Source organism: Marmota monax, unplaced genomic scaffold (genome assembly GCF_021218885.2).
Source record: "Marmota monax isolate L192 unplaced genomic scaffold, Marmota_monax_Labrador192_F-V1.1 WCK01_AAM20220418_F8-fsc00084, whole genome shotgun sequence".
Lineage (NCBI taxonomy): Eukaryota > Metazoa > Chordata > Mammalia > Rodentia > Sciuridae > Marmota > Marmota monax.
This window is the reverse complement of record NW_026694575.1, coordinates 7,993,202-8,010,004: the sequence shown is the minus strand read 5'-3', so window position 1 is coordinate 8,010,004 and position 16,803 is coordinate 7,993,202. Positions and strand designations below refer to the sequence as shown.

At 38.4% G+C, this 16,803-nt stretch overlaps 1 protein-coding gene across 6 annotated transcripts in view; it reads right to left on the bottom strand.

The window, feature by feature from the left end:
• Cpeb4 (cytoplasmic polyadenylation element binding protein 4) overlaps positions 1 to 16,803 on the bottom strand; it is a 65,616-nt gene that overhangs the window by 13,502 nt on the left and 35,311 nt on the right. For 2 of the 6 annotated variants that reach the window (XM_046421380.2, XM_046421383.2), the window contains exons 3-5: positions 12,025 to 12,075; positions 2,683 to 2,706; positions 785 to 958 (exon numbers count right to left, since the gene is read on the bottom strand). In XM_046421380.2, coding sequence (XP_046277336.1) covers positions 785 to 958; positions 2,683 to 2,706; positions 12,025 to 12,075 — 249 coding nt within the window. The remainder of the gene's footprint in view (positions 1 to 784; positions 959 to 2,682; positions 2,707 to 12,024; positions 12,076 to 16,803) is intronic. The other 4 variants (XM_046421382.2, XM_058571840.1, XM_046421381.2 and 1 more) reach the window with 3 other exon arrangements.

Below are 16,803 nucleotides of genomic sequence, written 5' to 3'. Positions count from 1 at the left end.
ATTTTACTTAGTTACTTAGATCCAGAGATGAATTGCGGATTCCTAGATAACTGGTCCCACTAACCCTTGGCATGGCTGGCTCCTTACTAAAGTCTCAGTTCACATTTCACCTCCACAAAGAGGCTTTCCTTCACCACTTGCATCACTAGCTCAGGTCACCATGTTTGCTTTTCAATACTTACTCTGGTATTTTCTTGCATGTGTACATATTTTTAATGGGCCTTCCCTAACCAGAATATCAACTCTATGCAAGCAAGGACATTCCATCTTGTTTACTGTTGTAAACAAGCCTGAGGGCGGTGCACAGCATTTAGAAAGCAAGTAAATATTTGCTGAATGAATAACTTTTAAGATTCCTTTTCTTGTGCTACAATTGTAGGCTACATTTATCAAAAGTTCACTATTAACCTAAGATTTAAAAGTCTGAAACAATGAACTGCACATTTATGAAGCACTTATAAAAGGTGGGAAAGAAAGATGGAGACACATAACTGAGTTGGCCAAGGCAGGATGAGCAGCACCACGTGTGCTCATGACAACAGAATGGCTGCCCGTTTCCCAGCAACCCGGCTCTTTCTCACTGAATGCGCCCCTTGTTTCAGCAGGTCCCCGCAGCCTGCCTTCCTCACCACTGCACCTAGGCTCTGTAGGACAGGAAGGCAAGAGACAACAATGCCATGGAGCCTGAATTCCCGGAGTCAGATGGCACCGAAGCTATAAAGACGAGAGCCCTACTATGTGCCACCACAGGCACCCTACTGTAGACAGTTTTTTCTAAATATACCTTCATCGATGTCAGGAGGCAATCCGCCCACGAACACCTTGCGAGAATACCGCTCGACCCGTTCCCCGTTCTGGTGAGTGAAGCAGTGAGGGGAGCCAAGGCCACTATGAAGAGGCTGATCCCCACGGCCATCATCCAGGAACCCATCTTCCATTGGGAACAATGAAGACTGACCTGAAATAGAAAGCAGGACAGAAAGCTAACAGGAAATGCTGCTTGTTACTGATTACTATGCATAAGAACAAGGAAGGCAGCAGATCCAATAAAACTGCTTTTACTTTTCTCACTGAATAATAGGATCACTTAGATATGCTCTTTAGTCCCCATCACCTTTAAGTCCCAACTGAGTCAGAGAAAGTACATGGTTAAATAGAGGGCTGCTCAAGTATCCCACTGGGACCCAGAAGCCTCAGCGAGGTGAAAGGGAAGTCCAGCAGGAGAGAGCACTCCTTTGAAAGCAGTTGGCAGCAGACTGCACTGCCTTGGCAGGGCCCCAGGGCCACCGGCACACTAGATATGGACACTAAGTATGGGATCTGACTATAAGATGCTAAGCCCTTAAATTTCTTCAACAGATCAAATAGCACAGCCTGCCCAATTTCCTCTAAGAATGGGTTTAAAATGAACAAGTCAATTTTTAAGTGAACGCTCATTTTGTTTACCTTTACTAAGGGGATACAACCAAAACCCACCTACTATTGTTACCCAAGTTCACTGTCTGAATATAAGACCCACAGGCATGCTAAAGACACATTTGTTATTAGCTGAGTAATTATTAGCTCACCAAGGATGTTGTCTATTTCTAAAAACTAGTCACTAAATTTGTTGTTTGAAAATGATATTGCCAGAAAAGGAGAAAAGACCAGAGATGCCTCTGTGTGGACAGTCTTCCCATGTTTACCTGACAGAAAATAGGAACTTGTACACCATCAACAAAACACAGAGCTACAAATAACTGCAAAATCTCTCAAACACTGCTTTTTGTCACTGTTCAGCTGCCAATTTACATCTAAGATCTATAAAAGGAACTTGCTAATGGGTCCTCTAAAACTTATTTCAAGTGCTCTTCCCTTATCAGAACATCCCAATACCCTTTTGCAGCCACCCTTGTCTTTAATTTTCATTACTAAACACAAACAATAACAGTATCTTTATTGCACATTTATCCTAAATTCCATGTCAAATGAAGACAAAAAGTAATTATAAAATTAGATATTGTTTTCTGAATGATCTTCAAAAATCACTTAGATTTTACATCTTAGCTATTTAACTGTCTTCTTGCTTGGAAAATGGCAAAACTATTACAGACAGCAAAAATAAGGTTTATTCAGGCACCTCTAGGAAATGAGTCTTTAAGATTCCCTAACACTTCTAGAGCTCCACCCCACCCCAGTATTTGAAATATATAGGAAGTCATTTATTTAGCTCAGCTTATTTTAAACCAAATGTTTTATGCTTACTTAGTAAAATCAGCTGACCCAAATTACTTTAAGTGAAATTGAGCCTCAAAGATAATGAGGTATTTTGAGACTAGTCTACATTATTGCTTTTAAATTTTTTTTAAATTTTTTTTCTCCCAAGAAATTCCCTCAAAAGGAAAAGGGGGGGGGGAATCTTTAGATATAAGTAAGTTGAATATCTAATGTAATATAGGGAAGTCACATGAATTTAAATCAAAATCCCAGCATTCTGGCAATTTGACTAGAGCTCATTAACTCCTTCAAAACACAATGTCTGGAATGCCAACTAGGACACAGAGGCCATGGAGGATCAAAGCTGTGTTTCTGTGCTTTGCCTTCCCTTACCCCTTCCTTCCCCTCAAAGGCTATAGAAAGTGCAAGCTTGGGTCCTCTCCAAACACAACCAATACATTCAAAAGTTAGAAACAATAATGTTACCTCTCCTTCGCCCATATGTCCTTGCTGCATGTCAAATGAGAAGAAAAAAAAAACAAAACAAAACAAAAAACAAACAAAACAAAACAAAACAAAAAAACAAAAAAACAACCTTTCAAACATTGTCAAAAGAATCAACTGAGATTTCATCTATCAGCTTTTGAAACAAAATTTGGCTATATTCTTCATGTCCTAGTTAATGTTTCCAAAACAAGGAACTGAATGGTGAGAAGTCAACTGAATGCATTTTTTAAAAGTTCTTCAAAGACATTGTAAATCTTTACTGAATCTTACTTGTTTTAAGGGAAACTTTTGGCTGTAGTTGTCACTCAAAGTCCAAACCATTATAAAACTGAAACAGCATGTAACAAGATTTAAACCAACTAGTATATTAATCATATTTTTTCAGATTTTCCTGTTCACTAGCAATTTAGTAGATATACTGGTATTTAATTCATGTCTTTTCACCACTACAGGATAAACAACATTTTTACAGTATTTCTCAGTTCATTCCTAATAAAAAAATCATAACAAATGAATATTTAGGCAATTTAAAGCTTCTTTTTAACCAACAATTTTTTTGTGACCCTAATCAAATCTTCTACCAAACCCAAATGCTGAAAAGTAAAAGGCTGGGCATTACATCACCAGGTAGGCTGTAGCCAAGGGGAAAGGAAAAGGGAATCATTGAATACCCAGGAAACAAGAGCACAAACCTTAAGTCAGGAAATTTTGGAGAAACAAACAAATTGGCACTTAAAGCCCTGACAGTCAAAGGCCTCAATTCTGTACAACAAACTTTTTGTAAATGACCTATGTTGCTAGCACTATGGATAACAGCACAAGGGCCTGTCCTCAAAGGACTGGCGACTTTATGTGTCACAGGCCACATAAGCCAACACAAGGATAATGTACCATGACTGCTGCTACACAGTTCTCCCCTCATCCCTGGTTTCTGTCCTAAGCTTTGGTTATCAGGTGTCCACCTCAGTCCAAAAATACTAAACAGGAAATTCCAGAAATAAACAACTCATAAGTTTTAAATTGCACCATCTGAGTACCATGATGAAATATGGAACCTTCCCATCCATCCCGCCTGGGATTTGAGAGAATTCAAGAGAATTCAGAGAATTCAAGCTGTTCATGCTACCTGCCTGTTTATCACTTTTGAGAAGTATTTTCAGAGACAGAGATCACATTCACAAAACATTTATTACGGTATATGTTATAGCAGCTCTGCTTTTATTATTGGTATTGCTAATCTCTTAACTATGCTCAATCTGTACATTAAATTTTATCATATATTTGTGTGTGTATATATACATATCTCTCAGTATGTATATTTATGTATTTAACCTTAGTATATGTAGGGTTCAGTACTATCCTTGGCTTCAGTCATCTACGGGGTCTTGGAACACAGTCCTTAGTTAACTCTCCTAGTTATATGGTAGGAGTGACAGGACAGAAGAGAAGCGACAAATCTGATTAGCTGGCATCTGAGATGGTCCTTCAGGGAAAATCAGAGGAATAGCACCTGAGGCCTGGCAGGGCCATAGGCGGGATGCTGTAAAGTTCAGGGAGAGTGAACCAGAACAGAAGCCTACGGCTTGGCTAGGGACAAGGTTTAACAGGACGGTGGGATAGGTTTTTGAGTTAGAAGGCATAGCACCTTTTAGAAGTCACATTACACAATGGCCAGGGTTTTCATTCTTCATCTTCTAAGTAAGTATAAGTTCTAAGTATGTATAACTTAGAAGCAACACAGGAGTTATTTTCCAAAATGAAATTACATCTCATATCAAAATACACTTCTACCATTACTAGATAAAACAGGATTTCACCAAAGTACCTGACTAAGCAGACTGAAACAAAATAAAGCCTTCCTTGAGGAAAACTTCATAGGTTTTAAGTTTAAGAGGAATAGGTATTTTCCAACTTACCAGACAGAAGTTGGAAAGACAAATAGTATCATAAACGCAGATGCCTGCTTAAGAGTCTCCATTTACACAACTGTTTTGAAGACAAGGGAACTTGGGAAAACAATGATTTGAAGATCTTGGTTGGTTCTGTCTATCTTAAAAAAGAAGATTCATGCTGCTTGGATTTCTGAGACAGAGATACTTGAAAAGAGTAGGATTTTAAAAGCTACAAAATTAACGTGAAAATGCTCATAGCTTCTATTTACTAATGTCATTTCAGGAACAGTTAAAAATAAAACATCTCAAAATCTTCAAATGTATACTTTCAAAATTTGATAATGTTATACAAAATTAAGCTGGTTAATATAGAGGAATTCATGGTTAGATTCTAAGACCAAATATCTGAAAACTATGCAGACACTCTCCTATATAACAGGAAAAATCAACTACAGGGGTACATCCTTGCAAACTACAAAAATTGCCCAGTCAAATAGATGGATGAATTAATAAAGCTGGGGGAGGGAATGACATTCTGGAACACACAAAATAAGAATGTGTAAATTTTTATTTCCAGTTATTATAATAGTTTATAAATTATTTTGACATACAATAAAGGAAAAGTAAATGAACCATAAATTCAGTGACTCTTCCATGAAGTGAACACATCTATGTACCCAGAACAGAATGCTAAATGGTGCCACTTTACTCCATGTATAAAAGATGTACTAAGTACCCCCTTCTCATTTATTTCAAATTATATTTGAAGCAAACTTTTTGGTGAAATACACTGAAACAGATTCCCATCACTTTCCTGAGAAAAATGTCAGGAAGATGTCTAAGCTCATGACCATAAAGTGTTGCTTGCTATCTGATGTTTTGCAAGCATCTGAGGAAGTAGCAAGGAACAAAATGGCTTTAATTATGTTCAAAGAAATCTGTTTTAGGAAAGTTCTAAACTTAGCTGAAATAAACTCTGCTCAGAATTTTCCTTTAACTATTTAAGAATAAACTATTTAAAGATTTGAAAAATACACATGTAAACACCACTGAATAAAAATCTCCCATTCCCCATCTGAGTTAAAATGAATGCTATACATATGTGTAGCTACCTTTGTTTTTATTACTTAGCTTTGATTTATAAAGTCCTCAATAATTTACATTCAGAATTAATAGGAGTCCAGATGTTAAAATGGGTTTTAAGCATTATGATGATAATTTTTTTAAATTTCCAGTTACATGTTATTAGATGTATTAGTAAATATTTTATTTCTATAATGTCTTTACAGGATGCTTATACATGTTTTTCTTCTTATTAGCCCTGTGTTCATCATGAAATTCCCCTTACTAAAATATTTCATTAATCTACAGTGCTTGATTTGCCAAGAAGGTACAGAAAGACCGTCCAGGACTTTTCCTTCTCCCTCCACATATATACATATTTCATTGTAAAAATAAAATATTATTTATCTCTTCAAAATTATCTTTTTCTCATTTGCTTTAACAATGGATAAGTGTCCATAATATGATACATTCATAAAGAGAAAGCATCTAGTATGCAACCATATTAAAATGTGGCACATGCTCATGGGCTGATGCGGAAGCTCTCTAAGATCTAGTTTGCATGCAGTGTCTAAGTGTGTATTATATGATCCTTGTGTAAACTTAAAAGTAAAAATATAGAGAGATATTAAAATATGTATTAGCCTTTTTTCCAAAACAACCACAAGATCCTGAAAAAGAGAAAAAATAGAATAGGAAAAGAAAGAAGGCCTTTGCTTCTTGTTCCATCTACTTCTGTACTACCTGAATTCATGACTACTGTGTATGTGGCATTGCTCTATTGGCTGATGGGCCATTTCTAGTTTTCTTCTTGGTAGTTAGTACCTGCATTAAAGACAAACAAATGTTACTAAAGAAACGCTCCCTTTCCTACATGACAGCCATAATTCTGGAAGGAAGAAGACTTAGGCCAGGAAAGATAAAATATTAGTAAGTTTCAGCAGGCAGTGCAGAACGGAGCCTCTTCAGGCTCCTGGTCTACCTCAGGCTTCCCACTGTTTCCCCTGTGGCTGCCCTCTTGCTGAGAAGGAAGCAGGCACTCTACTGGGGGAAAATAAAAAGGGTGGTGGCTCAGATGGAAAGAACTGACTTTTCTGCAGGAAAATGTGGGGGAACCGGACATGGTGAGGAGCTTCTGTAGTCCCAGCTACTCAGGACTGAAGTAGGAGAATCAATTGAACCCAGGAGTGAGCAACACAGAGAAAACTTGTCTCAAAAAAAAAAAAAAAAAAAAACCTGGGGAAAATTAGCCAAATCAGTAAATCTTAAAATTACAGGCTCAAACTAAAAGTTGCAAATCTGGGAACAAAAGATTAAAGACGGTGGAACCAGAAAGCTTGACCCCATCGCTGCAGGAGGCAGGAGGACGGCTCAAAAGGACACAAGGAGGCCAATAGTCATTCAAATTATCTTTTTAATCAACCTCAAATTTATCAGGCTCACTAATTTTTAATCCACATCTATGCTTACTAGTTACAATTCCCAATGTCAAGCTGACTTGAGCTTTTATTAGCTTGTAGGTACAACAACATTCAAAGAACATTCATAAGCTATGGTAAAGATATGCATTATTAATTTGTAAAGAGTTTCCCAAGAGGAGGGCAACTCTAGTTTCTGCATACCTCTAATTCTCAGTTTATTAGAAAGAAAAAGGAACAAATGAGAGACCAGGGGAAGATATCACATGCTTATGTGATGGACAGTCACATGCTTAGTAAGTAATCTCCCCCTTTCTCAAAAACAACTCAAATGTGTCATTCTTAGTTTAATCTTCAAGAGTTCCTCTGGGCTTTTCATTACTATTCTAACCCAACAACTGTAGAGGACATGAGTTTACAATGTTCCCACATCACCTTTTTCATGAAAGGATAGTTCACCAGGCCCCATATTCTAGCCCCCAGAACCATATCATACATTTCAGTGACTATCATCCACAGTGCTCCTGGGTAAATGATACCCTTCTTTTTAATAGATTTCTGCCCCCACCCCAAGCAGACATCTTCCCTCCTTCCATTCCAAACAACTATAGCTAAGGAGATGTTGTTCTATGCTAGCCTTTAAAAACTGTCTTACTAATCTCCTTCACTGGAACAAACAAATATTTAGTTGATGCTTCTAAATGAACAGACAGCCTTAGAAGAAAGGAATATACAGATAAATCTGTTAAAAACTAACATTTTCCTGTTGTTCTATAATTTTGGGGGGCCATACGTTCATTTTTAAAGAAGCTAATCCTAAGGGCTGAAGAAGTGAAACAGGAAATGGGAAAATAAGCATTTTAAAAAGAGAGCAATGCACAGCACTTTTATACAGAGGTGGTGGCAACTGCATAGTCTCCTTAAGTTAAAAAAAAAAAAAATTAATCTTTCACCTAACATCTACCGCAGAGCTTAGCCAAGCTGTGCCATGAGAAAATGGATATGCTCACTGCATTCCTATGACATAAAATGTACTGTCAAAGGCATCAGCTAATGGGCTGAATTCTGTCCCCCTACCCACTCACAAAATTCAAAGTTGAAGTCTAGCCTCCAGGGCCTCAGGATGTGACTGCACTTGGAGATAGGGTATTTAAGGGCTGAAGTTAAATGAGGTCATTGGGGTGGGCCCTAATCCAATATCACTGGGGTCCTTCTAAGAAGAGACGGACACAGACAAGCACATAGGGAAGAGCACGTGAACACACAACAGCCTAAAAGCCAGGGAGAGCTGTTCAGAAGATATCACCCTGAGAACACACCCAGCCTCCAGGATGAGGGAAATCTGTTGTCTAAGGCACACCACCTGCAATACTTGTTGTGGCAGCTCTAGCAAACTAAAACAGTATCCAAAAAGTGGACACAAAGTGAGTTTTTTAAAATACATTCTAAATCCAAGAATTTTCCCCCAAGATCCCCCGACCTCCCTGCAAAAAAAAAAAAACCTCTATAACTAATCTCACACAGCAACAAGTTGAATCATTTTCTGAAATGAACTCTGCAATATTCTTAGCAGAGTTTTTTTTTTAATCATTATTTGTTGAATTATATTGGCAATGACTCTTAAAAGTCATAAGTGACATATGAAGGTCACTGGGTAGCATGAAAGCTGATGAGGAGCAGGGCCAAATAATAATAAGTAATTTGATCCATGGATGAGTAAGCTCCTTTTATCTGTGTACAGGCAAATGTCAAGGTTATTCCAATATAAATTGCCAAAACTTGTGGAAGGCTCTTTTTTTTCCCTTTATTTATTTAGAACTTAAACCCCATTTCTTCCTCAAAAGCTTTGAGATTGCTTGAAAATTTCAAAACAAGTTGGATAATAAAATCATAGTGGAAATTCAAATGTTTGTGTTACAATGTTCACGTGAAAAAGAAGCTAACAGCAGCTCTAACTACTTTCATCCAAACCAAACAAGAAATGCCTCTAGGCTCAGAAACTTGGAAAGAGAGCTCTGAAAGTCACAGCTGAACAGTACAGAGGCCAGGCCACCACCTCTACAGGCCTCTTACAGCCCGAATAGACTGGCTACAGCAGACAAGGACAGACAGGTCCCTAGAGTTCCCTTCTATAACTGCAATTTGACACCATGTATTAAGCATTTATTTTCAGCTCTAATAAAAGGTTCCATGGCCATAAGATATGGAGGGACTGCACTGGGACGTCGAACCAAGTTTTAGGTCATCCATCTCAGTAGTAGACACAGAAAGCATGTTTAATAGTGGACAGTTTTTTACAAACTCCTCTAACCCATTGTTTTGTAATTTTTCCTTTTCTAAATCTTTAGCACTAAAATTTATAACCAAAAAAATCACTATAATTATTTTAGTTTGATTACTATGTGCCAGGTGTCATGTGAAATGATTTATATGCATTTATAATTGTCACCACAACCTCAGGAGGTGGCAGGTATCTAATTCTTGAGTTTGTTTTCATTAAGCACAATTCATGACATGAGATTTTTAATATAGCTACCCAAAACCTGAGATACAGCAAGAACAAAGCTAGTAAGAAATATACAGGAATGAAATGAAGTTACATTTATAGATGATTTCTATAAGTGATCTGCTCTAGAGGATGTTTTATGACTATGAGTAGGGAACAGACAATGCCCACATCTAAATGAAGGTGAATAAGGGCTGGTCTCAATGCGTCCTTCCCAGCCTAGATTCAATTTCATGATTTTTTTTTTTTTTTTACTGGGGACTGAAATCAGGGCATTAACCACTGAGCCACATCCCCAGCCCTATTTTGTATTTTATTTAGAGACAGGGTCTCACTGAGTTGCTTAGTGCCTCACCATTACTGAGGCTGGCTTTGAACTCTCTATTCTCCTGTCTCGGCCTCCTGAGCCACTGGGATTACAGGCATGCACCACCTCACCTGTCCAATTTCATGATTTTTAAGCAATATTCTGCTATAATCTGGACTTTTCTACTGTAGAGAAAATGGGTCTATTACTCAACACCAGCATCCAACCTACCTGGAAATGTTTTTCTTCCTTATAAATGAATACACTGGCATCTGATCCTAGCTGGTTGGTCACTAAAACCTAACACTTGATCACATCTGTTACAATCAAGGCCAGAGGCCAGGGCAAGACCTTGCACTGCTGCTCCTGGCTTGAGGAGCCAGGAAGGTTCCCCTTGTTGACATCTCTTTTGGTTCTTCTTTTATTTCATGTCTCTTGGTTTGAGTCGATGCTAACCTCAGCCAACACACCTTTATAATAACCAAAACTTCCATATAAGCAGCAGTAAAAACCAACCATTCTAGAGTTTATGAAGCAGTAAAATTTCAAAACATAAATGTTGGAGGGGTGGTTTCCTTTGCCAAATAAGGGTCATTAAAACTAACCTATTCATAAAGAAAGGCTATTAATGGAGAAAAAAGGAAAGGCAACTTCATAATCATAGAGGATTTTTTTAATTAAATGAATTTTGCTTTAAAGAAAAACCCACTAGAGAGTTCTTATCACCTCAACAAAGATGCAGCCTGAAGGCAACTGATCCAACTGAATAACCTCCTGAGGGGAATGGGACACAGAAGCTTTGATCCTGTTGCCTGAGAACACACAGCAGTAAGCCACATGGTGGGTCCCTGAACTTCCCAGAACCTGGACCTGAGCAGGAACTAGTTCCCAGGAAAAGCTAAACCTGCTTCAGGGCAGGTACATCCTCTTTATCCTGATGATACTGTCACCCCTGGGTTTGGATTTGGAACTACACACTTTTATGCTAGAATATTATACCATGGGATTATTATTATATATTACTATTATCTTTATTTATGCTGGAATCCTAAGGCATTGCTTTCTGTTGTAACTATTATTATGATGATATTATTTCTCGCACTATAGCATGAAGAGACCAAAGTCTGAGACCAAACTCTTATCAATCAAATCTCCTTCCAACATTTTCTGGCTCGACAAGCCTATAACCCACAGCACACAGACTTTACACACTAACCAAAAGGAGATGCACTCACAAAACTAATTTTCAATTCACCACATACCATAGACAAGGTTTTGTTGTTGCTGTTGTTGTTTTGATTTGTTTTGTTTTGTTTTCTGGTTGTTGATTGGGAAATAATGAGAACACAGCTATTTGGTCGAGAATATTTCTTGGAGACTGTAGGACTTAAATGAACTTTGGCCAAGGAGGAGAGATTATCAACACAGCAACAGTAAATGAGAAGAAAAGAAATCAGCAAGACCTGTTCATTCTACTCAGCTATTCTAAACACTAAAAACCAGACACTTTGCAATTCTTTAATTCTGTGAGGAGACGCCCTTCTCTGTAAAGCTCAACTTGCTTCTACACACGTACTCATTAGCACAGAAGTAAAATTTAGAACAGGTAATGAGAGAATCTACAGAAGGTACTGTAAAAGCCAACAAACTTCATTTTCCCTGATCTCCTTTGGCAGCAGTGAATGACCTTGTCTTTCCCAATGTCAAGCACTGTGGTCTCCGGCTGCCTCTATCTGGTTTTAGATCTCTGATTATCCTCTTTTTTCTGGCACAGTTTTCCATTGACACAGAAATGGCTTTTATGTTGACATTTCAAAGGTCACTCTTCAGAAGGTAATGTTCAATAAAGCTGGTCTTTATCTATCATGTGGGATTCTCACTTACTGTTAGCAATTTCAAGACAGGGAATCAGCATCCAAGTTTTCTTAAAAAAAAAAAAAAAAATCCTGCCCAATTTTGAGGGAAAAGAATTATTTTAAAATAGCTTATTAGTAGCAACTTTCAACTATCATTGCAGAACAATTAATGTCATTTTCTCTATTAATCAAAGTACAATTTCTCTATTAATTGTATTTTCTCCCCTAGTACTGACTTCTGCTTTGTGAACTTCACTGTGGTAAATCAATTATCACTTACCATTAATAAGCAGAGAGCTATCGGATCCTGGGTATGAATAGTTTAGACGACCTGAAGGTAAAAGAAGGCCGTTACTAAATTTATTTTTTTCATTGATGGTTTAAACTCATTCAATAACAGAGCTGAACTGATTGCTTTTAATAGGCAAAGTATTTAAAAATCTGTATTATAAGACCAAACTTTGTGGTGCTACAGAAAACAATGAATCAACATGTTCCCCAAAATTCAAAAAGAGAAAGTTTGGAGGAGACAAAATACAGTATCCCTCATGTTTAACAACTAAGTCATTCTAATTTCCAAATCCCCACCCAAAGTAATTTTCTTTATACCATTGTGTTCTAACTCCAACTTATAATAGCAATCTTCACATTTTTTCATTTGTGCATTTTTTTGTTACTTTTTACAAATATTTAATTAGCAATAATATTTTCCTATGTGGCCCATAACAAAAGTGCTAGCTGATGCCTGCATGTACAGACAAACTTAAATTCAGACTTTGGTCAATACATACTAAAGATTGTATAATGACACTTACACATGGTAGGAAATAATGAAAGTCCCTAACATTATACCCAAGAATAGTAGGGTCTTACTAAATCCTGAGATTCCTCTGAAATTTTGAAGTAGTTCAAAAGTGTTTAACCTAAAATGATCACCCAAGATGCCCCTCCTTAATGAATTTATAGACATACTAAAAATGTTGGATAAGCTGTCTTCAAAAATCATAGCCATAATAATGGGGGAAAGGCAATGGATCTTTTCTACCCTGAAGGAATGACATTTCTGTTTTGGAAGAGCTTTTACATGTAAGTTGAAGAACCTAGACCACAGCTTCTCAAGAGTGCATACTACGTACACTAGAAGATATAAAATAAAATCACTATGGTATATTTTAAGTTTCCATAGCCCACATGCCCATCCACACCCATTTAGAAGAAGGGTGATGAGCCTTCAGCAAGACTTGCTAAGCTAAGAAATGGACAGAAAACCTTGGTGGGTCACTCTCTGCCATGGTCCAGCACTCTATGAATCAGGAATAGTGTGCAAATTTAAAATTGACTCAGAACTACCAACACTCCTTTAGAAAACAGCACTCTGAACTCTGACCTCTCAGAACTGTGACTCTCAAGACTCTGAAAAGTGGATAAAGAGGTTGTCCCAAGCCCTGAGACTGGAGTGAGACTTTTCCTAGCTTGCTGAATACTCAGGACCCGAGCAGGTGTGCAGCCACATAATAACAGCTTTTCTGAAAGGAACTTTAGACCTTCCCTGTTTTAGAATCCCGTGTCTCTGAAACGATCTCCACGATAATGAACTCCTGCCATGAGAAGAGAAAACTGCTCTTTACGGCCAGCAGCTTTAATCAATCCAAACCCAAAGCCTGGAGTCTATCATGAAAAATCAGAACTCAGTTTAAACCAAATAAAATGGCATTCTAAAGTTAAATTGTTCCACTTAAAATTTCAGCTTATTCCTATTTGGGGAGTGACAGCAGGTATGGAGATAAGAGCAAAGAAGGTAAAAATTAATTTCTACATTTCAATTTGTTTCTACAAACTGGCTTCATTCATTAATGGTAACGTACAGTCAAGTATCCAAATCTAGTAAACTCTTACAACCGTTTTAACTAGCCTGGATCTTGTTACTTGTCATAAATATATATTTTTTAAAATATATACTTCAGATGCTAAGCACAGGAACATGACTTGAACTGTAAAAAACTTCAGGGGGCGAAGCCCAGTTTCTGAATCACCTAACTCCAAGTAGCAGCCAACCTGCTGGGATGGAATGCATGTATGACCAGGGTAGATGTAGAATACTCCAGTAAACACACTAACAAGGAGCTATCACATACCACCTTCGTGTGTTATAAAACATGCTTAAAAGATGATTTACTCAATATAGAAATAAAAATATTTAATGATATTAATTGAAATTGAGGATTAATATAATCCTTAGATTATTATTCTAAGGAGATGTTCTAACTTTTTTAATGCTTTCAGTACAATTGAAGTCATGGCTGTTCTATATGAACCAAATGTCTCTTATTTGATACTAAAGAAGGAGAAAAACAATAACAATGAGAATGCAAAAGACAAATTACCAAACTGGCTGGCCCAGTTGAACCAATGAAGTTCTACCTCTTCAGAAACTCATCTTTTGGGGTATCTTTTACATAGAAGATGCCCTTAACTCAGTAGAGAGTTTGCCTCACTGCACAGTTCCTGAAGAAACAGACCCTCACTCCAAGGATAGGTGACCTTGGACACCTTTTCTGCTCTTAGCCTTTCTGAATATAGTAATTCTACCCACCTAGACACACACACACAAAAAAAAAAAAAAAAAAAAAAAATCACTGACAGAACTCAGCTGAACTCAGAAAAAGATACTTGTTTTTGATTTTTTTGACCTGATCCTGTAATATGATTCTTGTCAGGCTAGATTCAGTTTTGGTCTCCAAGCAGCAAGTACACTTAAACAACCAGTTATTCTTTCTACTTCGATTTTAAGATTCAAGCAGTGACATTGTAAGGGTAAAAGAAATTGAAGTTAAAGTGTAAAAGTTAAAGGGTAAAAGACCGGGTGTTGTAAAGTTTCTAAGCTGCAAGGTCTGAGTTAAAATGTAAAGGATTAGGTATTGTTAGGTTCCTATGCTACCTGCAAAACCTGAAATTTCTGTAGCTATTAAGACAATGCTTGGAACTGCCCAGTAAATATTTCCCGACTATTTGGTTGTTTAATAAAGGCTCTGTGTGGTCGCACTTAGGCATTGCAGGGCCTGGACCAATCAGTTTAAATGTAACCCCCTCCTTAGGAATGACCTATCACTCCAGCCTGACCTGTTCCCGCCAATGAATGAACTAATCATGTTTAGGAGTTGTTGTTCAATTTTCCCGCGCCTCATGATGATTTGTTCTGATGTATACAAAGCCCTCCACCCTCCCCAAAAAGTGTACTTAAGCAGTGCTCAGCCCCTGCTCAGGGCTCTGGGCTGCTTTCCCTTCTTGAGTGGGCACGGAGCCCCAGCATGCTGGTTCAATAAATCCCCTTCTGCCAATTGCATGAGTGGTCACTTGGTGGTCTCTTTCTCCGACGTTTCGCGGGACCCTTACAACATTTAGAAGATTTTCTAGGGAACTTTCACAATGCTTCCCCAACCTGTCTGCCCTACTCTTCTGTAAATTCTTTCCACAACTAAACTATCCAGAGTCACTCACAGTTAAGAATAGAGCTCCTCCCGTCCCTCCTGGGAGTCCCCAAGGCGTCCTTGGTGAGTGCCCCAGGGAATCCTCGCACAGCCTGTTTCACTTCCGCTCTAATATCCGCCCTCCCGGTGCCATCGCACTGACAGCACCCAGGGCTCCACATACCACCTTCCCACCAAGGGGTGGCTCTGGTTGAGGCATATTTCTTTTAGTCCATCTATCTAAAGACCTGATTTTTTTAGAGTAGTTTTAGATTCACAGCAGAACTACGAGGAAGGTACACAGATTTCCTACACCCGCTGCCTCCCGCGTGCAGAGCCTCCCAATGATAGACATCGCACACCAGAGTGGCACATTGTCACACCATGAACCTCCACTTGGCTATCCCGGAGGTCACAGTTGACTCAAGGTCCATCTTGGCACTGTGCAGTCCGCAGGTCTGATTGCCGTACAGTGCCACGTGTCCAGCATCCGTCACCCCAAGGAGCAGCTTCACCTAGAAGTTCTCAGGACGCCAGCCACCTAATCTTTCTTCCCTAGATCTTTTGGCTGGATCCAGTTTTGACCTTTCCAGAATGTCACGGAGTTGAAATCACAGAATAAAAGTCTTTCACTGAGTAGCAAGCATTTAAATTTCCTCTCTGTCTTTTGGGGGCTTGATAACTCATTTCTTTTTAGCACTGAGTAACAAGTGTTCGGTTGTCTGTATGGACCACAGTTTATTTATCCATTCACCTACTGAAGGATTCTCAGTTGCTTCCAAGTTTTAGCAATTATGAATAAGCTGCCATAAACATCCAGGTGCGGGTTCTGAGATAGTTTTCTGAAGAGTTTTTTCGATTTTTGCTTCAGATTTACCTTCTTTAGAAAACCCTTCCCAAAAGGAAGCCTCTTTTTAAATTAACTTGCCAAATTGTAGGCAATCATTTCAGCATCTGGCTGCCTCTCATCTCTTTTACATAATCACCATCCCTCCCCCAGCCCTTAGGAACTAGAGCTCTTCAAATTCAGCAACTTGAGCCTTCTGCACAAGCCCCAGGCTAGCTCATTCCACTGAACCCGACGCACAAGGAAAACAAAAATAACTGAGATACCTGAATGTGAACAGAACCTAGTGCCTGTGGTTTCATTTGGTTGGTTTGTGATAACTCAACTATCTACAAACAGAACCCAGGTTTGAGTACATTTGTAATTTAATTTTGAAGGGAGAAAGAAGGCACTAGGATTTGCAAGTGACTCTTAACTCTATTTGATGAGTAAAACTCAACCTTCAAAGGCTCTTGGTATTGATAGTGTTATAAATATAAAAAAACACTGCCTGATCAGCACTACTTCTCTTAAGGGCTATTATGACAAGAAAAGTAGTAGTCTCTGGAGGCCAGCTGTGGCATTTGGAGCCAGATGCCTTGCATACATCATGCAGAAGGCGTAGGCTATATTTGGTGACATGACTCAACCCAGCCCAATACAGGCAACTGATCGTGTGACTCTGAGGAACCACACCACCAAATTCTACAGTATTCTACAGTAAAGACCCATACACCAACTAGACAATTCTACAGTAGGTGTCCAT